Source organism: Trichinella spiralis, assembly GCF_000181795.1.
Source record: "Trichinella spiralis strain ISS 195 chromosome Unknown Scfld5, whole genome shotgun sequence".
Taxonomy (NCBI): domain Eukaryota; kingdom Metazoa; phylum Nematoda; class Enoplea; order Trichinellida; family Trichinellidae; genus Trichinella; species Trichinella spiralis.
The window spans coordinates 4,802,482-4,823,988 of record NW_003526944.1 but is presented as its reverse complement, the minus strand read 5'-3'; the positions used below and the strand labels follow the sequence as shown (position 1 = coordinate 4,823,988).

At 38.2% G+C, this 21,507-nt stretch overlaps 5 protein-coding genes across 5 annotated transcripts; all 5 read left to right on the top strand.

Annotated features, from left to right (window-relative positions):
* The first annotated feature begins 132 nt into the window (after positions 1 to 132).
* Tsp_09181 (putative HEAT repeat-containing domain protein) lies at positions 133 to 7,513 on the top strand. Its single transcript, XM_003375553.1, has 25 exons — positions 133 to 185; positions 284 to 328; positions 961 to 1,040; positions 1,098 to 1,153; positions 1,246 to 1,395; positions 1,448 to 1,549; positions 1,624 to 1,799; positions 1,872 to 2,171; positions 2,236 to 2,350; positions 2,400 to 2,495; positions 2,666 to 2,760; positions 2,839 to 2,878; positions 2,957 to 3,039; positions 3,102 to 3,171; positions 3,239 to 3,392; positions 3,447 to 3,595; positions 3,678 to 3,812; positions 3,886 to 4,023; positions 4,104 to 4,544; positions 4,639 to 6,092; positions 6,146 to 6,276; positions 6,360 to 6,438; positions 6,497 to 6,594; positions 6,666 to 7,236; positions 7,309 to 7,513. Exons 1-25 carry the CDS (start codon positions 133 to 135, stop codon positions 7,511 to 7,513), a joined length of 5,016 nt encoding a protein of 1,671 aa, XP_003375601.1.
* A 127-nt stretch (positions 7,514 to 7,640) lies between these two features.
* Positions 7,641 to 8,055, top strand: Tsp_09180 (conserved hypothetical protein). The gene is made up of 2 exons (XM_003375552.1): positions 7,641 to 7,736; positions 7,846 to 8,055. The coding sequence occupies exons 1-2, from the start codon at positions 7,641 to 7,643 to the stop codon at positions 8,053 to 8,055; spliced, it is 306 nt and encodes a 101-aa protein (XP_003375600.1).
* Positions 8,056 to 8,090: 35 nt separating this feature from the next.
* Tsp_09179 (eukaryotic initiation factor 4A) lies at positions 8,091 to 11,865 on the top strand. The gene is made up of 11 exons (XM_003375551.1): positions 8,091 to 8,221; positions 9,173 to 9,272; positions 9,326 to 9,458; positions 9,811 to 9,950; positions 10,451 to 10,616; positions 10,847 to 10,956; positions 11,017 to 11,160; positions 11,223 to 11,360; positions 11,449 to 11,639; positions 11,693 to 11,827; positions 11,856 to 11,865. The coding sequence occupies exons 1-11, from the start codon at positions 8,091 to 8,093 to the stop codon at positions 11,863 to 11,865; spliced, it is 1,398 nt and encodes a 465-aa protein (XP_003375599.1).
* A 1,487-nt stretch (positions 11,866 to 13,352) lies between these two features.
* Tsp_09178 (conserved hypothetical protein) lies at positions 13,353 to 14,040 on the top strand. Its single transcript, XM_003375550.1, has 4 exons — positions 13,353 to 13,392; positions 13,455 to 13,630; positions 13,752 to 13,898; positions 13,978 to 14,040. The coding sequence occupies exons 1-4, from the start codon at positions 13,353 to 13,355 to the stop codon at positions 14,038 to 14,040; spliced, it is 426 nt and encodes a 141-aa protein (XP_003375598.1).
* A 718-nt stretch (positions 14,041 to 14,758) lies between these two features.
* Positions 14,759 to 20,985, top strand: Tsp_09177 (putative laminin G domain protein). The gene is made up of 14 exons (XM_003375549.1): positions 14,759 to 14,782; positions 14,961 to 15,108; positions 15,169 to 15,294; positions 15,394 to 15,643; positions 15,708 to 15,862; positions 15,884 to 18,792; positions 18,857 to 18,963; positions 19,027 to 19,153; positions 19,374 to 19,530; positions 19,594 to 19,827; positions 20,040 to 20,156; positions 20,222 to 20,443; positions 20,507 to 20,676; positions 20,737 to 20,985. Exons 1-14 carry the CDS (start codon positions 14,759 to 14,761, stop codon positions 20,983 to 20,985), a joined length of 4,995 nt encoding a protein of 1,664 aa, XP_003375597.1.
* The last annotated feature ends 522 nt before the right edge of the window (positions 20,986 to 21,507 follow it).

Sequence of the window (21,507 nt, the reverse complement as noted above, 5' to 3'; positions counted from 1 at the left end):
GTTCATTATATTCATTAGAGCTGGGAAACTAAATATCTGAAAATTCAGAATTCATTTATATGCATGTATTGTTTCAGATGAAATTGCTGGCAATTTGATTTGATCTCATTATTATATTGAAAATAGCTGAAAATGGGTTCAAACTGGTCAGCTACTGTTCCTTCGAACATATTGCCTGTGGAAAGGTTCGTTGAAGACATAAGAAGCATTGAATTTGTTTCTTGGTACTTTTTTGACAGTTTTTATAGTGTTTTGTTTTTGCAGTCACTGTGCATTTTTTCAGCTTGGGAAGTACCCGTTTTATGAAAGTTGCTCGTATACGCCACAAGTACGTTGATCTTTATTACTTTAACATATGCAATCTGATAAGTTCAACTCAACAGTAGTATGTACACAATTGGAAATGATTTGTTTATTCAACTTCTGCGTTTAAATTCCACTATTAAAATTGTTTAGTTGTATTTTTGTTAATATTTAAGCAATGATTGTTTGCATAACAAAAAAAATATCTCAGATTTTGTGCAATTTAATGCTGAATAACATTGTTCCTTGTTTTCAGTTTAAATCAAATAAATATTGTTTTTGCATTTTAAATTTCTTGAAACTTAGCAAAGCCAATTAACCTTATTTGCTATATTTTTCATTGCCTTAACTTGAACACAAGGAATTTTAGGTAATTTTTGGTAAAGTTTAAAGAAAATTTTGTTTATTTTTGTGCATAAATTTTGTACAGTTTTAATGTTTTTCTATTTGTTTATTTATTTTTTTCAAACACCAGCTTATTTTGTAATTGAAATTTGAAAATTACTGCAGCAATTGTAGTAGCAGTGTCGTATGACTTTATTTGTTATTGCTGTGGTTTAAAAATTTTGATTCATTTTTTGATATAATATATTGAACCAACTGTAATAATCATGGACTATTATTATTTGTTACTCATTGAATTTTCTCTGCATTTAGTACGGGTGATTGTGTCGTAAAAGTTTTTGTAGTCAGTGATCCAACTTTGCCATTGACAGTTTACAAGAGTGACGTTGAAAGTAAATAAATAATTAATTATAGATTGTTTCTTTTTGAAATTGTAATTCAAATTTCAGAAACGCGTGACAATCTCAAAGGATGTCTCAATTGTTTGCCTTACATTTGTGTATTGGTGTGTATTTTTTTTCATTTTATTTTATTTCAGCTGTTTTAATTTGTTTACTTTTATTGAAATGATTATTTTTTTGATCACATTTTTTACAGTCGAATCAAAAATCTTGGTATCTCATTCGACAATATGTGAAGCACAATTTGTACGATCGGCTCAGCACTAGGCCTTTTCCTGTCAATGCCGAAAAGCTTTGGATCTGCTTTCAGCTGCTCAAAGCAACCGAACAAATTATGCAAAATGGCGTAATCTTATGACTGTACTTGGTTGAAGAAAAATGAAAGATTTCAATTTTAGGTATGTCATGGTGATATCAAAACGGAGAACATTTTGCTTACGGAAAGTGGCTGGCTATTGCTTAGTGATTTTGCCCATTTCAAACCGTCGATTATTCCTCATGTATGTAAAATCTGGCTTTTAAAATAGTTTTTACTTATTGTTTTTATTTTAATGCAAATTGTCTAATTTTTAAGGATAATTCGTCAGATTTTACTTTTTATTTCGACTGTAGCAATAGGCGTACTTGCTACTTAGCTCCTGAACGGTTTTGTCGATTTCGAAAGTTGCATACAGCGTTGATGCACCTTTCCAAGTCGGAACGTTTGGTCAGATCAGTGATCAATCACAAAATGGACATCTTTTCTTTGGGGTGAATAAAATTGGAAAATTATTTATTTAAATATGGCATATTTAAAAAAGAAATTATTTTGTCACTTTTCAGCTGTGTAATTATGGAAATGTTTTGTGACGATGAAACTCCATTTGATCTGAATCGGTTGCTTTCTTATCGAAAGCAAAAATATCGACCAAAGCGATGCTTGGATGCGTTGCCATCGCCAGATATACGCGAGATGGTCGAAAGCATGATTTCCATTCACCCTGATCAGAGATTGAACGCTGGAGAATATTTGGAAAAATACAAAGGAAGGGTGTTTCCTAATTTGTTTTATTCTTTTCTATATCCTTATTTCAAAAGTTTCATTGAACTACCTTTGCAAACTTACGATGAAATGGTGGAAAGGTGATAAATACATGCGGCGAAAATTTATTAATTCAATATTAATCTTTAAAAGAGTATTTTTCAGGGTGTACGGTGATCTTCAATATATTAAAGAGGTGCTTCGTAGAGAAGATGGAAAATTGGACGATTATATTTTACTCTTCTTAACTTTGATCACGTCGCTGTGTCGCAACTTACGGGTACATTTTAATTTAATTTAAAAGGATTTTTTTAAAAAATATTTTTCAGGAATTGCATCACAAACTGCAAGTGATGAATATGTTCAAAGATTTGGCCAGATACTTGGATGATGACGTGATTATTGATCGAATTTTGCCTTATGTGGTAAATTGTGATGAATATTAAAAATGATTAATCTTAATTAATTGCATTATTTTGAAAGTAATATTATTAAAAAAATGATATTTTGACAGATTTTTGTTTTAAAATGGACAATACTTTTTTTATTTTTTGCTTCTAGTTGATATTTCTCATTATGATTCATGTGCATTTAGTTAAGTTACGTTAGCGACGAATCGCCTAGAGCTAGAGCATCTGCTGTATACTTGACTGCACATATCATGAAAAACGTTCATCGAGTTGCAGCTAGGTTTGTTGTATTTTTTATTTTGAAATTGAAAAAATTTGTTTCTCATTCACATGAAATGATATATTATGATTATTTAAGTGAGGCTGGAATATTTGTCGACTATATATTTCCTTCGTTGGTATGTTGATTGTGCTTATTATTGCTTTGGTTGCAATATAGAAAAAAAATATGTATAGAAAGATATTTATTTGTCTAGTTTCCTACTGTAAATGACAAAAGTGTGATGGTGAAGATAGCGATTGCTTCGTCGTTGGGGACTCTGATGGCAACGGCAAAGAAGTTTGCAATTCAAATTAAATGCTATTGCAAAAGATAAATAATAATATAGTGGTGAATTTTAGTTTTTTGATGCAAGCCGATGTTACATTTAAACGGGATCCACATGTTGAAGGTTTATTACGTATAAATGAAGTAGATTTTTATTGCCTATTACAAATTTTAATGTTATATGGCTTTTTTAAATTTCTTTTCTTTCAAGATTGAATACCAACGTGAGGCGAAAAAACTTTTCAGCTTTGCTCAAGATATGATTGTTACTTTGCTCTGCGATCCAGACTATGCGGTTCGTAAGACGCTTGTTCGAGATTCGCTGAGAAATTTATGCGGACTTTTGGGACAGCAAAAGGGTGAGAGTATTATTTTTGATTTGAACTAGAAATATTAATTAAATATGATCTTCTTTTTAGCTTGCGATTTACTTTTTTCTCATATTGTCACATTTCTAAACGAAAAGCAAGACTGGAGATTGAGATGTCTGTTCTTTCAGTGTTGCCCAATAATGATAACTTGCATTGGTTCTCAAAGCTGGTGTGTACTGACACCCCTTTATCAGCAGGTAATTTCAACGTTCCTACTATTCTTTTTTTGTTTTCTACTGCTTATGATTATTATTTTTTTTAATCCGGTTTCGACACTAGGGATTGCATGATTCAGAAGATACTGTCGTTTTTGAGACGTTTGCTTCTCTTTTACGGCTATTGAGAAGTGGATCGCTGCATCGTACTATAATTTTTGAATTACTAGATGACGTCTTGCCATATTTGCGACATCCGGTAAGGCGAACTGTTACTCTTTGATATGTGTATTATATTTTGAACTAACTTTGTTCGTCTTTTTTTATTTTAGAATAAGTTAGTCAGAACGGGTGCCATTACTTACTTGTGCAGCGTTTGTCAAAGGATGACAATGCTGGAGATGAAGTGTAAAATTGAACCTCGTTTACAGTCTTTTCTGAAGTTTCCATTGTCCAGAATTGAAAATGAGGTTTGTACATTTTAGAAAGAAAATTTCCAAATAGTTTAAAGTCTCTCAAAACTGTGAAATAAATGAGCGTTGCTTTTCAGCGAAGTTTACTGCACGCTCTGAAAGATCCACTCCCAAGACAACTGTGGGATATGGTGATTGACACGGTCGTATTGGAGCAGTTGCTTGAATTTTTCAAAGAACGATCTACAATTCGCAGAGTTGGAAAATTGGGCAGCAGCAACGATGGGGTGGCAGTGATGCCAGAAAATGCCAAAGTTGCTCAATTGTACGGGAAACTCATGGCACAGGGTTTGTCAGAGGAGCTGGAGGATTTGTTCGTCGCTTTTGCTCCGAACTTGCTTCGAATCCAGCAGCTCAGGGATAATGCAAGGCCGGTGTCGGATGTGCATCCGATCACGGGCAGAATTTCGTTGACCGACTGCGATGCGACCCTGCGACGAGCTGATCTCACAACTGGTCACGGACCGAAGCGTGCCATTGGCAAGGGTTCTTTTTTTGAACCTTCTCAAACGGCATTGGTACGTGGCATATATGTTGCGTGAAATTAATCATAATGGACATTCGATTTGTTTGATGTGTATTTATTATTGAAAAATCAGTTTTTATTTCTAGAACATCGAATGGAGACAAATGTTCGGTCATATAGAGGTTGAAGAAGAGCAAGCTCTTAGGATGGGTCCTATAATAGCGCCGATAGATTATGTTCAAGAAGCTTCAGAAGAAGAAACCGACGGAAATGGTGAACGAGCCGAAAAATTGCAGTCCAATATTGGTTCTGGACAATTGAAAATAGATGAGTTGCCTTCGGTGGACAAAATGGAATTGTGCAAATCGTTTTCCAAATTGGCTTCAAAATTTGATTTGATGCCGTGTTCGAGTAGTGATTGGGAATCAAATTGGAGAGATTTAGTTAATGCGGATGCGGATGTCCACTTTCGGAAGGAAATGCAAATGTCGAACGTCGAAACCGACGACAACGGCTCCGAATGTGTGGTCTATTTTGGAGACGATGGAACTGTTTACAAGCAGTTCGGTTCGGTGGTCATTCGTGAAGAAGCTTCTTCAACTCAGTGTGCGAAACAGGGCCAAGTGCAAGCAAGCTTTGTCCAATCAGAAACCGACGACTTTTCTGAAGTGGAATTTGGCCTTGGAAAGTTGCCCAATGTTATGCTTATTCAAGAACAAAATGCTCAGGCGGAGGTAGCGACTTCTGCGGAAAATACAACCCTGGAGCCGTCCAATGAGCAGATCACGATCAACACGAATGAAATTGAAAAGTTGACCAACGAACTGATCGAATTGTCAGTGAAAAATTTGGAGAATTGTCTGGATTTGGAAGAACAATTGTCTACAGGTTCCGTGTGGGAGAAGTCAGCATCGGTGCTTATGGGAGATTCAGTGACGAAGTTTGAATACGATTGGGAGGGGGAGCTCAGTGTGAACAGCGGCGATTCGACGCCAGATATGGATGCCAAGTTGGAGACGGTCAGCGTTGATCGTTCGGAAGAGGCCAAAAGCCCCAAACCCGTGGAACGTCGTCGTCTTTGCAAAAGCATCGGCGACTACGAAGACTGGGACCGTGATACTGAGGATGAATCGGATTTTGACGATACCGACTTGTCGCTGTCCGACGATATTGAGGAGGTGGTGACCAGTTGTGCAAAGCAGGCGACCAACGCTGAAAGTGTGGACGACGACGGCAGTTTGAGCCAAGCCAGCAGTTCCAACAGTTTGTTGGTGTTGTTGATCGACGGTGCCGCCAATCCCCAAGAAATGCCCGTCGCGGTGGAAAAGGACAAAGCCGAAGGTTCGCGTGTTGTCATGCCGGTGGAGGTGAACCCGGTTGCGGCGGAATGTTGTGTGGAAGTGGCCGTTTGCAAGCTTCAATTGGAGAAATACATCGAATGGCAGCGTGATCTGTGGTCCAGGCACGCGTTGTGTTCAGTCGACGTGCGCAATGGAACCAACTCACCCCACCCCCGTAAGGTTGCGGTTCCGTCGGCTGCCTGGAAGCCCCGAGGCGATCTTCTGGTTGAGTTGCGTGAACACACTGGAAGTGTGAACAAGTTTGTCGATACGCTAATTGATTGTTGTTCTCGTTTTCAAGTTTCTATTGAAGGTTGGCGGTCGACTACAGTGGGCGATATTTTGTCAGCATTAGTTCAGATCGTACTTTGAAACTTTGGGATGTGAAGCAACTGATTGGTCGGAACATGGCTCATCGAAGCTTGTGTACTTTCAAGGAATTTGGTAGGTGTGAAAAAGAAACAAATATATTTAAAATTTACTTGCGACAAAGATAAAATAATAGTAATAAAATTTGTGTTATACAGATGGAAAAATGACTTGTGTAAATTTTGTCGAAAATTTTTTGGCCTGCAGTTCCGACGATGGATATTTGCGTTTGATTAGGTACATGGTTGAGAAATGAAGTGAATGTGTATTGATTAATATTTTTTTCCATTCCAAGATTGGAAACTTGTGGTTCAGAAGTTCCAGTTTTCAATCCGTGCGTTTCTTATCAACAGCGCGATGATTACATTATAGATTTGTGGACTACTAGTGAAGGTATATGTTCATTTGAAAATTTTCAATTTTATTATTATTGCATAAGCGTAAACAAATTTACTACTCTTCAGGAAACTGTTTGAGAATGATCGGCTTGACTCATCACGGACAATTGTTGGGCTTTGATACTCGAGTATCGAGACCAGTATGGAATGTGACCAATCCTTGTCAGAAAGGGGTAGTGACCAGTATGTGCGTTGATGAACAAAATGGCAACTGGGTTGTTGTCGGTACTGAATCGGGTTATTTCATACTTTGGGATGTTCGCTTTGAGTTGAACGTCAACGAATTCAAGCATCCTGCAAATTTACCCGTTGCACATTTGTACACATCAGACGGATGTCGTTCGAGAATTTTTGCAACTTACCTGCATCACGACGAAGTGTCAGAATGGGATTTGGAAACGTCTTGCCGGACGAACGTCATTTGGACATCTGACACACCTCCATTGTCATATCCGACTCAGGTCAGTGCAGATCGCAGACCGATTTTGACACTTTGTCAATATGGAGGTAGTGAAGACTCGATGGGATCAATATTGGCAGGTGATGATTCTGGAACAATTCAACATTGGAATTTGCAGAGTACCGCTGAAAGTACAGTCATATCTTCGTTTGATTTTAAACCAAATTCTGTATTCAAGTAAGCATATATATATATATATATATATATGGATATTTATTTATATTTAAATGTAAAATTTTTATATTATAGACGACAAATAATTGACGGTATGAACGTCTACTCCTCTCTGGCTGGCTCCTCCAGTTTAACCGATGAATCAGGCGCTAAACCTAGAGTCGATGTACAAGTCAACACTGCTCATCATGATTGTGTGACTGATGTGAAAATTTGTCGTGCCAAGAATTGGATGATGCTTTCGTCATCGTCCGATGGATTGATCAAAATTTGGTCTTGACTAGATGAATAATAATCATCGAATACATTTTATGTTTGCTCAAATTTTCCCTTTTCTTTTAATTTACAACAAATAAAACAGTTTAATATGTTTATATTATTATTATTATGAAGAAACAAACAAATTAATGATCATCAGAGCAAAACTTCAATATTTTATTCTGTTTCATGCATACACGTTGCTTTTGAAAAGTGTCAGTGGAAAACGAAGGCTTGTAATAATGGTTGATAAATGATAAAAACTTAGACTTTCAAGAAACGAGTGTTTTGAACATAACATTCAATAATTGATTAGGAACTATTTTTTGTTTATTTTCAGCTATACAATTGTAGCGGACGCGAATCGAGCTGACAACTCTATTTCTCCAGACAACGAAGCGGAAGAAAGGTGAAGCTACCATAAGCAGATTTGGACTTGAAGATCAGAGGTGGAGTACAGTGGTGCGTAGTACAGTGGAGTACGTGTGTGTGGTCGTTGTTGTGTGTGCTGAAGAGGCTTGCTGTAAAGCATCGTCGGCGATCCTTGCTCGCAGTTGCCAATAAAAACTATACTTATTGACTGTTTTTTGATTGTTATAATGGCATCAGGAGAGCGCGAATCGGAAAAAAAAGGGAACCCCGCCGGTCAATACCAGCCCGTCCCGTTTAGCGGCGAATGCGCCAATAACACGGTGGGGGAAGCGAACGAGCCTGCTCGAGGGAGCGGCTCGTTACACAATAATAATGATGAATGACAAATTTTATGAAAATGTATTGTTACTCTTAACCGTAATAATATATCATAGATTTGGTTGGATTTTTTTCACAGAAGTTAAAAAAAAGATAATGAAAAGTTTTCAATGAACAGATATAGTTATTTAAAAAGATATTATTTCTGTTTTTATAAAAGTTTCACAGAAATTTATATTCAAATTTCAAAACGTTTAAAATATTTCATATCATTGAACAGAAGAATAATTAGCATAAACATTACATTATAACGTAATAATTAACATTTACAACGTCTGTCTATAATATTTTATGCTACTGTAGCAATGCCACATGCATTAGGTACAAATATTTAAAATAGGATTTTATAAATTAATAATAACTTAAAACATTATTATAATTATAAGTTATTAAAAATATTTATTTTTATTTATCTTAATAACTTTTTTAATGAGCACTTTACATATACAGTAGGAACAATTATTGTAAAGTAGTTTTGTAATCATTTATTACAGAAGCAATTAATTTAAATTTTTTATTTTAAATTTATTTTAAATATTATTATCCATAGTATAAACATTTTTTCCTTATTTTAAAGATATTCTCTTATGAACATTGAATTTTTTAATCTATGCTACACATGCTTTGTTTCGATGTTTTAAGGCCAAACAATTTTAAATTTAAAATTTACTCTGTGTTTTAAAATAGTTTAATTAAAAATTTTTAAGTACATTTAAACTAAAAAAATGAAAGAAATTTTTTTATTGTTTTTGTTATGAGATACAGTAAACCTTGTTTGCCTGTTTATCTTTTACTTTTGTTGCGTTGTCATTGTTTGATTGTGCTGTCGTTGTGACACGTTTGTCGAATATGAGTTCCAATGAAAGAGATATGTAATGGTTATTTTTGTATTTTAATAATTTTTATTCTTACACGAGTGGTTTTTACTCAGGTACCAGTCAATGCATGTCGGTTCCGAAACCAACAACAACGAACAACGGGAAGATGGTCGACATGCAGCTGAGAACTTAGCTTCTCAGCACAACTTGGAAGTGAGTTAGTTACTTATTCGACTAAATTGAAATGTTATTTTCAATTTTCATAGACTAATTACACGGAAATGGTGAACAGTTTTGAAAAGATGGGCTTACGAGAAGAACTACTTCGCGGAGTGTTCGCGTATGGTTTCGAAAAGCCATCCGTTATTCAGCAGCTAGCTATTGTACCGTGTTGTCAACGTAGGTTTTCTTTTGTATGTTATTCAATTTTGTCTTTGTTTATATTTTTTTCGATAAAGCCGAACTTTTAGGTTGATTTCATATTTTTGAGTTTTGTAATTGAATCGATTATTAACAGTTTATTAAACCATCAAACAGCTTATTTTTATCTGTAGAATCGTGGCATGAAATTTAAGTTACTTTCATGAAGGAAGTTAAATACTTTAGTACAGTTCAGTGTGTCACACATTTAGTATCCGGTTTTCTTCTGTTCATTAACTGTTTCGTGGTAGTTAATTAGACGTATTTTAGTAGAATAGAGCTATAAAATGTTTAACATATTGTTTTGTTAATAATGATGTTTTTGTTTCAGGTCGAGATGTGATTGCGCAAGCGCAATCTGGAACTGGCAAAACTGCCACATTTGCCATCGGCCTACTGCAGCAGATAAACACAGATTTCAACGACTGTCAGGCTTTGGTAATGGCACCAACGCGAGAACTGGCTCAGCAGGTAAACTTTATGAATTAAAATGTTTTCGGTAGTATGAATGTGCACATTCTCAAAATTGTTTTTTTATGTTCTGTCGTAAATTTTTTACTGTTTAGGATAATGTTTAAATGAATAATAGTCCTTAAAAATTTTAAGTATCTACAACTTTATCACATTAAGTTTTTGAAAAAACAGACTGACGTTTGATATTAGTTTTATAATTTTTTGGAAATGTTTTTTCAAAATAATGTTTGTCATTATTTTAATACTGGGGGTTAAGTATTTAAAGTTGTGAATGATTTGGTTTACTGTAGATTTTTGTACATGATTTTCTTTAATTTTATAAAAACGCTTTTGTTGATTAAAAATTTTTTGTTTTTAAACATAAACTGTAGTGCCATAATTGTTTTCTTAATTAACAAATTAATTCCAATATTTTTTTCAACTCGCTGTTGATTTCATTGTGTATTGGTATTAGTTGATTATATCAGACGTCCTTGCATTTATGATTTTGCTTTTAGATCCAGAAAGTTATCCTTGCACTTGGAGACCACATGGGCGTCAAGGTTCTTACCTGTATCGGTGGTACGAGTGTTGCAACAAACAGAGAAAAACTTGGGCAAGGCTGTCACGTTGCGGTGGGGACTCCTGGCCGCGTGTTGGATATGATTCGAGGACATCATCTCCGTAAGTAACAAAATGAAATTTTTTTGCTCTTCCACAAAGCACCAGGTTGATGGTACTATTCTGTCCTGGTCGTCATTTGGAAGTAAAGTATAAGTTGGCATGGGTGAGAGGGATTTTACAAAACCATCTCAATTTGCCACTGACATGCGTTTTCTTTAATTATATGAAAGTTGATATATGTAATTTTTGAATTAGATTTCACTTTTAAACTAAATAAATGTATTTTGTAGAAACTAAGGGTATAAAGACGTTCGTTTTGGATGAAGCAGACGAAATGCTCTCTCGTGGTTTTAAGCAACAAATACACGAGGTTTTTGAGTTTATGCCTGCTGATGTTCAGGTATTTGGAATGTTCTTGCTAATTGGTTTTGTGGTTATTTTTGAAGTTCACTGTTTTTAGGTTGTTTTGTTGTCTGCCACTATGCCAGACGAGGTGCTTCAAGTGACTACCAAGTTTATGAATAATCCGGTTCGGATATTGGTTCGAAAAGAGGAACTAACGTTGGATGGTATTCGTCAGTTTTACATTGAAGTTGGTCGCGAAGTAATGAACTTTTTTTATGTTATAAAAATAATAATATTGAGTTGCATTTTTTCTTTTTTAAGGAATGGAAATTAGATACATTGTGTGACATCTACACTACTTTAAGCATCAGCAAGGCTGTTATCTTTTGTAACTCTCGCCAGAAGGTGGAAAAATTAGCTCGCGAATTGACTGATCGCAAATTTACTGTGACTTGCATGGTAAACTAAACAGTTGTTGGTTGCTTTTATTGTTGTACTTGTTGATTTGTTGAATTTTGAAATTTTGATTTTTCTCTCTTTCTCTTAGCATGGTGACATGACTCAGCAAGATCGGGACGTGATCATGCAACAGTTTCGTACTGGATCTAGTCGTGTGTTGATTTCCACGGATTTGTTGGCGCGTGGTATTGATATCCAGCAGGTTTCGATTGTGATTAATTACGATATTCCGCACAATCGAGAAAATTACATTCATCGGTATGAGCAGCCAGCAGTATTGTATTTGTTTTGTTTTGTATTTTTTATAATAATCTTTTTTTTCTTGTCAACAGCATTGGTCGTAGCGGACGATTCGGTCGCGTGGGAGTGGCGATCAATTTTGTTACTGAAAACGATAAACGAATGATGAAAGACATTGAGGAATTTTACCACACCAATATTCGCCAGATGCCGGCGGATATTGAAAAGTTTTTGAAATGAGAAATTATATCACAGGGTCCGTTAGGGTGACATGATGATTATCACTTTTTTCATATATAAAATTTAAAAATTGTTGCTTTATAATCTTTTCCATCTATATTATTTATATCTAAAATTGGCATGTATATTTTATATGATGACATTTTATTATTATCATCATTATACCGTTCAGCATTTACATTTTGCTCATGTCGAACTTAACGTGACCGGTCGTATTATTTTTTGCTATTTTCTGAAGCGTTCATGAAATAAAATATTTTTTAAAATGTGATGTTTTGCATTCTTTTTTGGGTAAAGTTTAATTTTGTCGACCCCACCACTCAATAAAATTAAAATACAGTGTAAATAAATAGATGAACGTGAATCAGGGAAATCTTTTTTGTTTCAGTCAACACAATCGCAGTTTCAATATTGACAATCATTTATTTGTTTGTGATTTTCTCAGTCACAGTTGACATGGTAAAAAAATTGCATATTGTGAATATAAAATGACCAATGTATAGTAATAATTATTATTATTACCATTATTTGGTGGCTTTTTTTATTGCTGTTGCCATCGGTGACAGGCGCTTGTTCGTTTCGTTGCCGGAAGTGGGCTGTTGGTTCTCTGGTCACCTGCTGGCTTCACTGGCAGTGAATGAAATTGCTGCTTCATTTCGCACACAGCATCTGGTCGATTTGATCACAGCATTGGCCTTGCATTTCCGCTGGAATTGGTCAGTGTTTGGTTTTTTTTTCAACTTTTCAAAATTTCAATTTATGATATTTGAATATTTTTTGCAAAATATTTTTTTTTGGGGGGGGGGGTAACAAAAAAGAAGAAGAAGAAGAGAAAATCAATATATTCTTCATTCATTAAATTTCTATTCTGGATAACACATGTTGTTGTCAACTGTTTTTTTTGAATTCCAATGAAACAACAACAACAACAACAAAGATGTGCATACTGTGGATATTGCAAAAGTTGCTATCATAATGAAAAGTTTCTGTTTCGTAAAAATCAAAATTTCCATCTTTTCTTGGAATTTTTTCTTTTTCTACATGTTCAAAATATCACTTCTGAAATATAATTTTTTTTTGTTTTCGCTTTTTTGCATACTCTTTCGATTGATTATCATTATGCAAATTTTTGAAACAATTATCCACGACTGAATATGGTGGAAGAAGGATGAAGTGGTAAAATATGGGAAATTTGCCCTTGATTATACTTTTGTTTTGAAAAACAAAAAACAAAAACACAGTAGGACATTTCGTTCGAATGGAAAAATGATATCACATATCAAGTGGATCACGAGCGACAACAGCGCCACTGTCCGTGTCGTGTCTCTGTCCTTGGGTCAGTGTGGCTGACGATGGAAATTTTTTTTTCCAATTGTTTGTTTGTGTTGATTATTTTTATAATTTCCATTTAAATTATTCTCTTGTTACGACAATAATTGAACCAGTTGATTTTCTTTATAAAATGATCGTATCAATTTTCGGTTGGAAAAAAAATCATCATCGTTGTCGTCGATGACCCTCAGAGGTCATCTGGTCAGTGGAGCTTGTCCGAGTGAGGCTTTTTTCCCTCCCCCCAATTCTTTTCGTGTCTGTCTGTAGTGTTGTTTTGTCTAGCCCACTGTCCGTCTGTTTTCCATCCCATTGACCAGCAGTTGACAACAACGGTCCGTGTTCTCCATTGGAACCGGACACCAGAGGTCGCTGCGGTCGTCGGACAGCAGCCGACCGTGGCACGCATTTCATTCGCGTACAGAGAGAGCAACAGGGCTGAACTGAAAGGTACAGTCGCCGTTGTACACTCGTCGTTGTCGTCGTCGTCTCGACTACCACCACCACAACGCTTTCTCTGATCACTTGTTGAATCATTTTCGAAATCGATTTTTATTCAAATTTATTTTATTTTTTTTGTAGAATTTGAATTTTATATTTTGTTCGGCAATTCAAATTTCTACTCGCCTTGACCAAAAGGCAAAATGTTGGCCATACGGTGGCAACTGTTTTTTGTTTGTTGCTTTTTATCGTCGTCAATTCAAACTTCAGTCGCAACCGCATCTATCGGTAAGCATTTATTTAATTTATTTATTGTTTTTAATGCAATTTATTTAATTTAAAATAAAATTATTTAAATTATTATTAGTTTTTTTTTCAAAAATTTGTCTGTCGTTTTGAATTTGATTATAGTCGGCATGGGTGGGGTTGAAATAAAAGAACTTTTTTTTAATCTTTTCATATTTTAATGTTAAAATTCGTCGCTTGCTCATATTACTTCTTCGCTTTTCCACGCTGTGCATTGTTTCCTCATTTCTACCATATCCCGTCTCCCTTGCAATATTATCTATTCATATTTGTTCATTCGTTTCATCTGAATTGTGAACGTTATTATTTTTTTTCTTTTTTATTTTGTTGCATTGAAAAAAAGATGACCAACAAATTCTGTTGTCGATTTGTGCTTCTGAATCATTTCCTGTTCGAATGCTTCTATGTTGTGTATTATTCTATCAATTTGCTTTTTCATCCGAGGTGGTTGTTTTTGCATCGTGTGAAGCTAACATTTTACAACTGCGTTTTTTTCACGGTTGGGCGGAATTTCACTTCATTTAAACAACTTCCGCTGACAGCTTAATGTGATTATTATTATTATTATTATTAATTTTGTTCAGCTTCTCTCTTTTTGAAATTGTCTCGCCATTTTGTTAATTTAGTTTTTTTTCATTCTCTGCTCAACTTCTTCACTTGTTTTCCAAGAATGCGGAAATGTTTTACTCAGATGAAATGTTTTCAAAAAAAAAGAAACCAATTTCCCACGTTGAAATTAAAATTTGTTCTCTTCTTTCAAATATATATGATTTTTACTCAGCGTTATTCATGTTCAGGAATTGTATTACCACCGTCGGAATGTGTGCACCATTGTTTGAACGATGCGAGTTGTCGAGCTGCGAATGGTACAATATTGAAATGCATCTGTCCGGATGGTTTTGAGGGTTCACGATGTGAAATACGTTCAGGAAAGTGTCCCGCAGATTATTGCGTCAACGGCGGCACTTGCCACGTGATCAGTCAAGTACAAAAGCTTCATTTGTTCTGTATACTGTCGTTTTGTTATCATTAAATGCTCTATAGGACAGTTATGGCGAAGTGATTTTTGGTTGTCATTGTTTGGATAATTTTTCTGGTGACTATTGTGAAATTGAATCCAAATGCGAAACTGCTTGCACCGGCGACTCTGTCTGTCGTGCCGGTTCTTGTGTTTGTCGTCCAGGAAGTGAAGGTACGGTGTTTTGTTGTTTTCCATTGGAAAAAAGCTACACTTTTTGCTTTTCTTCTTCAGGCACACCAGGAAAGTGCGTGCCAAAAGACTGCAACTTGGATCCTTGTTTGAACAACGGAACATGCGTTGTCATCGACAATGATGACGATCGAACCGCCACTTGCAACTGTCAGCACGGCTATTCAGGTTTACTATGTCAAGTATGGAATTTGTTTGTTTTTATTATAATTACGATTTTGCTTCATTTTCTGATTTTTATTGCATTTTAGTTGGATTTTGTTACAGTCGATTGTCCGCCGAACACTTGTCCTGATGGACATTTGTGTGAGAAGTTTCAAGATGAAATTCGGTGCATTTGTCCAAAAGGATTCGCTGGTATCAGTTGCAACGTGCCGTTGGGTTCTGATTGTTCGATAGATTTGTGCATGAACGGCGGAACCTGCGTCAAGGGAAATCCAGTATCCAGTTGCCGTTGTCTAGCACAATTTGACGGTCCGTTTTGCCAATTTGACGTTAACGAATGTTTGACAATCAGGTACACTGGAGTACAGTAGTACTAGTTGGTTTGTTTTGATAATTTACTTTTAACCGTGTTGTAGACCTTGCGGCCGAGGAAATTGTACAAACACTCACGGATCGTACACGTGCAACTGCGAGCCAGGATGGACCGGCCACAATTGCGTGGAAAAGATTCAGCATTATTGCCAAAATGGAACTTGTCAAAACGATGGCCTGTGCATTGAACAAGAGGAGGGTTTTCGTTGTGTTTGTTCAGATCGGTATGCGGGAAAATTTTGCGAAATCGACTCAGCAGCAGCGTTTGGCAAAAAATCTACATCATCACCACTGGCCGATGATCCGGAGAAAACTTCTTGCAGCAACAGTGGCAAATGTTTCAACGGAGGCGTTTGCAAAGTTGAAGCGGACAAAGGCAGTCGTTGCGCTTGTCCAAAAGGATACGGAGGCAAGTGGTGCGAAATTGAACTGTCCTGCAACAACATACCGTGCTTGAACAACGGCACTTGCATAAAAATGCCCGGAAATGCGGTTGGCGTCGGCTGCAAATGCTTGCCTGACTATTATGGAAGTTTTTGTGAATTTTTCGCTCCCAAACTTGCCATTCGCCTAAAGCCAACTTCAAACTTTTGCTTCTACAACCCCTGCCAGAACGACGGTCTCTGCGACGAATCGACCCAAAGTTGTGTCTGCGGGCCGGGGTTCCAGGGCTTGCTTTGTGAGCAAGATTTGGACGAGTGCGACCACCGAGACGACTACTGTCCCGTGCAGTTCAGCGTCGATTGTGTGAATCAACACGGCAACTACCACTGTGAATGCAAGCCCGGATATGCGGCTAAGAACTGCTCAATCCGACTGAACGCCTGTGACGATTACCGTTGTGGGGATCGTCAAATTTGCACGGTCACTTGGGACAGTCGAGCTGAGAAACAGCGAGCCCAATGTGAATGCGCGCCCGGATACACCTCCATGCCGAGCTGCTCCCAGTCGACAGTGGCGTCTTTTTCTGGTCAGTCGATGATGGTCGACATCACCAGCAACAATCACACAGAAACGGCAACTTATCAGCTCGAATTGGAATTCAGAACCACCTTGGAAAGCGGTTTTCTCGTTTTCGGCGACGATTTGTTCAATTCGAACATTTTTCAAGTCTTGCTCTTGGATGGACAAATTCAAGCACTCTGGTCCGGCAAGCGGCTCCGAATTGAGCAAAAAGTCAACGACGGTTCGTGGAATCGACTCTCGCTTAACTGGCATGCAAATTCGATGCAGCTGCGCTTGGAACGCTCGACCACTGGTGATGTGCATTTGAAGCGCCTGCCGTCCGAGGGTGGACTGCTGGCCAGCGCAGTGGCGAGCACAAAGTTCGGCGGCACGCCGTTGGAAAAACAGCATCCCTACTATCCTGACGTGGGAAATTTTGTCGGCTGCATGCGGGATGTGATCGTCAACGGCAAGCTCCTAGTACCGGAGAAGATGGGCGCCAGTGCGGTCAACGTCGGTTGGACCTGCCCTCGGCGGCAGAACCACGAACCGTGCGATGAAACCCAATGCCCGGCGCGAAGTCACTGCGTCGACGTTTGGAACCAGGGTCGGTGTGTTTGCGACCGGCCCTACTTGATGCCCAACTGTGAAAAATCTTTACCCGAAGTTACTTTCGGCTTCGGACGCAACAACAGCTTCGCGATGGTCGACATTGCTCGCGCTTATTCCATTGGGCTGCACGATCGTTTGGATTTGTCAATGTTGATCCGAAGCACAGCTTTGAACGGCGTCATCTGCTACATCGGAACGGCGATAGACGACCAGAACTTCAAATTTGATGAACACCAAGCTGGTTGTTGTTTCATTGGTCTGGAATTGAAGGACGGATACCCGGTGTTGGTCTCTTCTTGGAATTCGACATCTCCTACCATTATCACCAGTGCGAATCGCTTGAACGACGGGCGTGTCCATTTGATCGAAATCAAATATCGACCGTATGTGTTGAAATTTTTTGTCGATTCTCAACCTGCATTGGTCAATTGGTTCGACAATGGCCAAACAGCGAATCCTCTGTCACCAGAGCAGCTTATCATTGGTACACATCCGATTTTGGTCACAAATCGCACGATCATGGATCCTTCCGCTGCGGTGGAACCGTTCAGCACGTTCACATCGTTCAAAGGTACTATTCAAGATGTGCGAATCAATGACGACATTGTCGAACTGGCGCCTGTTGCGGATGTTGTGCCCAGCATGCTGGGCAAAGTGAACGGTCGCGTCAGCAGACACAGTCTGCTTCTGGGTACGCAGAGCGATGATCTGTGCGCGTCGAGACCCTGCGCCAACGGGGCCCACTGTACGGTGACGTTCAACGACTACAAATGCCAGTGCAAGCCGGATTGGGTTGGGAAAAATTGTTCAATTGCGCATCCTTGCCTCGGCGAGCCTTGCCCGGTCGACTGGCAGTGTCTTGTGAAGCCCCACACCTATGAGCACGTCTGCTTGAACTCGATCACGTTCAGTGAACAGAGCCGGGCTCTGTTTCAAGCGTTGAACGCGCAAGACGCCGACTACGTTAGCTTTTCCATCAGAACCCGTACCAAGCACGGTCCAGTGGTGTCGATTCGAGGCACTGCCCCCACGAACGAGATGCAAATATTCCTCAAAGATGGTCGAGTGTTGGTCAGTCGACTGGTGGCGGGTGAGAAGCCGATCTTGTTGGACAGTTTGAGACCGATCGCCGACGCCCAATGGCACCACGTTCGCGTTGGACTGTGGCCGAATTTGACGATGGAACTTGACCAGGACGTGATGATGATCGCCGGATCGGCGGTTCCACTTCCCGCGGAGACGGTCTGGCATTTCGGCTCGGTCATGGATCAGAACCGCAGTGCCGAACGGTCGCCACAGCAAGTGGGCACTGACGAATCGTTTGTCGGCTGCTTGCGGGCGATCACGTTTGGAACTGATGCTTATGTTCCATTTTTCGACGACGACCGTGGTTCTTCACATGGTTTTCAGGGAGTTTTTCGCAAAATCAGCTCTGATCACTTGATACAAGGCTGCCGATCGAGTGTTCAGTGTGGTTTGACGGACATTTGCGAAAACGGTGGAACCTGCTCGGACGAGTGGAATTTGGCCACTTGCACTTGTCCTCCGGGATTTTCAGGCTTGAAATGCGAGGTATATTTTTTGTGAACCCTTTTGATTTGGATTTTGATTTCACCACTATTCATCTGTTTTTCAGAATGACGTCGATGAATGTGAGTACGGATGGTGCAAGCATGGTTCAACGTGTCGTAATTTGATCGGTGATTTTGCCTGTGATTGTCTGCCCGGTTGGACTGGTAAATTGTAAGTGAATTTTAATTTTAAATTTCAATAAACAATGATTGACAGTGAAAGATGTTGTTGTAGTTGTGAAATAGATGTCGACGACTGTGCCTTTCATCCTTGCATGAACGGTGGTACGTGTGTGGATGGTGAAAACACATTCCACTGTTTATGTACGACTAATTTTACCGGTCCAACTTGTGAACAACGGGTGAGAAGTACATTTTGTACATTTTTTAATTTTTCGTCGAATTTGAAGAATATTCTTCTCTTTTGTTCCTTTAGCACTATTTCAACTGTTCAAGTGGTCCTTGTGAAAACGGAGCTCAATGTGAAGATGTTTCACTGGTCTGGAATGCGGTATATGATAACTTTTGCTCGATAAATTTTTTCACTTGATCCATTGTTTGCGTTTGTTTTTTGCAATTTAGAAACCATTTGTTTGTCATTGCGGGGCTGGATACACCGGAGAACGATGCGAACTGGAGATCGACTATTGTGCAACGGTGAATTGTCTCAACAACGGAACATGCAAAACTTCGGTCGACCGCGACACCTACATTTGCAACTGCCAAAACGGCTACACTGGTTAGATGGAATTATTTTGTTTTTTAAATTGAAATTATTTCGAAATATGAATTCATTTTTAAGGTAAACATTGTGAACACGAAATCGACGAATGTGCTAGCTCACCGTGTCAGAACGGTGGAACATGTTCAGATTTGATGAACAATTTTACCTGCACATGTGCACCAGGCTGGATTGGAGCGACATGTGAGATTGACGTTGACGAATGTAGTAATGATCATGATTTGTGTCAAAATGGGGCTCAGTGTATCAACATGCCGGGCAGTTTCTACTGTCAATGTCCACCGTACGTCAGTGGTAAGATAAGAATGTCCATAATTTTTGCCAACTTTTTTATTCATTGTTTTAATTGATCAGTCAATTAATTAATTAATTAATTAATTCTTGCGTTGGTGAAGGTCTGCTGTGTGAAATTGCCGGCACGTGCGTATCATCCCCTTGCAAACATGGCAACTGTACCCAGCTCGGCCCGGATCGTCACGTTTGTCGTTGTTATGATGGCTATTCAGGCGATCAGTGCGAAGAAATGATCGACTTTTGCGATTCCAACCCTTGTCACAACGTAGGCGGTGTTTGTCATTCGTTCGTCGGTGGATACAACTGTACCTGCTTTCCAGGATTCAGAGGTTTTTTCGTGGTCTATGTTGTACATGGTTATTATTTTTTCTTCATCACCTTCATTTTCCTATAGGTGAGCAGTGTGAAGAGAATATTGACGATTGTATAAATCGACCGTGCAAAAACAACGGCAAATGCTATGATCAGATCAATGGATTCAGCTGCGATTGTACAGGTACCGGATACGAGGGTCTTTTCTGTGAACTTGATGTCAATGAATGCGAGACGCCGGATTTCTGCAACGGTGGCAATTGTACCAACCTTCCCGGCAGTTTCAAGTGCTCTTGTTTGAAAGGTATTATTTGAAATGACAAATGTTTTTCTTTTGTAAATCATTAAAAAATTTCTACTTATCAAGGTGACAGTGGAGATCGTTGCGAAAATGTAAATCCTTGTGACAGTAACGACACACATTATTGTCAAAATGGTGGTATTTGCAAAGAACCGTACGTGGATTATCAGAGGGGTATTGTTCTGCACCGTTGCGATTGCGTGGGACCGTACACTGGTCAATTTTGCGAAATCAAGGTATTTATTTTATTTTATTTTATTTTATTGCAATAAATTGTTTATTGTTTGCATGTTTAGATGCAAGAAGCGAAATCTGAAGTTGAAGCGATTCCCAGTCAAACTGACGGATGGGTTGAATTTGTAGTTGGTCCGGTGGTGGGTTTCATTTTGATTCTCGTCTTGCTTGGTTTCACACTGTTGGTTATTGTTGCGAAGAAGAAAAATGCCACTCGAGGCACATACAGTCCATCTAGGCAGGAGAGCGACAACGCCCGGCTCACATTGCACCGTATGATCAAGCCACCTCCCGAAGAGCGACTGATATGAAAAGCAATAAAATACTTTTCTTCGACAAGTTCTACCTTCATCTACCACTTCTCATCCCCGTGCAATTTTATCATGTGTATCAAGAAGTGCCTCTTGTAAATGTAGTTTAATATTTTGTTTATCTGTTTTTTATGCTTTGCTCAGATGAATGGATTGAATTTTATGTTTTGACTTTTATGTGCAAATGAATGAACAGATAGATGAATGCATTGTTCAAAAACGACGAATCCCCACCAAAAAAAGAATGTTGTTTGAATATTTTCTTATTTTTAACTGCATCTTTGTTGCACTACGGTTTGTTAAACTGTTTTTTTAATGTTATTATTAAAGCTGTCATATTTATTTATCAAATACAAATGAACAAGATCCAAAGGATAGATGAATAGATGGAGGTAACATTGGCAACGTTGAACAACCCACAGCGTTGCACACGCTTGTGCAGTAGTTTGTAAAAAAATTTTTACTGTTGCTTTTCATGCTTCACGTTGTTGACAATTAAAATAATGTAAGAATTTTATATGT

Coding starts and splice junctions, on each gene's coding strand:
- Tsp_09178 (XM_003375550.1), top strand. CDS start 13,353: ATGACCCTCAGAGGTCATCTGGTCAGTGGAGCTTGTCCGA. Junction 13,631..13,751: donor AACTGAAAGGTACAGTCGCC/GTTGTACACTCG, acceptor TTTTTTTTGTAG/AATTTGAATTTTATATTTTG. Junction 13,899..13,977: donor AGTCGCAACCGCATCTATCG/GTAAGCATTTAT, acceptor AATTATTATTAG/TTTTTTTTTCAAAAATTTGT.
- Tsp_09177 (XM_003375549.1), top strand. CDS start 14,759: ATGCGAGTTGTCGAGCTGCGAATG. Junction 19,828..20,039: donor ATGTCCACCGTACGTCAGTG/GTAAGATAAGAA, acceptor ATGGCTATTCAG/GCGATCAGTGCGAAGAAATG. Junction 20,677..20,736: donor GTCAATTTTGCGAAATCAAG/GTATTTATTTTA, acceptor TTGCATGTTTAG/ATGCAAGAAGCGAAATCTGA.
- Tsp_09179 (XM_003375551.1), top strand. CDS start 8,091: ATGGCATCAGGAGAGCGCGAATCGGAAAAAAAAGGGAACCCCGCCGGT. Junction 9,459..9,810: donor TATTGTACCGTGTTGTCAAC/GTAGGTTTTCTT, acceptor TTTTTGTTTCAG/GTCGAGATGTGATTGCGCAA. Junction 11,361..11,448: donor AATTTACTGTGACTTGCATG/GTAAACTAAACA, acceptor TCTTTCTCTTAG/CATGGTGACATGACTCAGCA.
- Tsp_09181 (XM_003375553.1), top strand. CDS start 133: ATGGGTTCAAACTGGTCAGCTACTGTTCCTTCGAACATATTGCCTGTG. Junction 1,800..1,871: donor ATGGACATCTTTTCTTTGGG/GTGAATAAAATT, acceptor GTCACTTTTCAG/CTGTGTAATTATGGAAATGT. Junction 7,237..7,308: donor AAACCAAATTCTGTATTCAA/GTAAGCATATAT, acceptor TTTATATTATAG/ACGACAAATAATTGACGGTA.
- Tsp_09180 (XM_003375552.1), top strand. CDS start 7,641: ATGATCATCAGAGCAAAACTTCAATATTTTATTCTGTTTCATGCATAC. Junction 7,737..7,845: donor AACGAAGGCTTGTAATAATG/GTTGATAAATGA, acceptor ATACAATTGTAG/CGGACGCGAATCGAGCTGAC.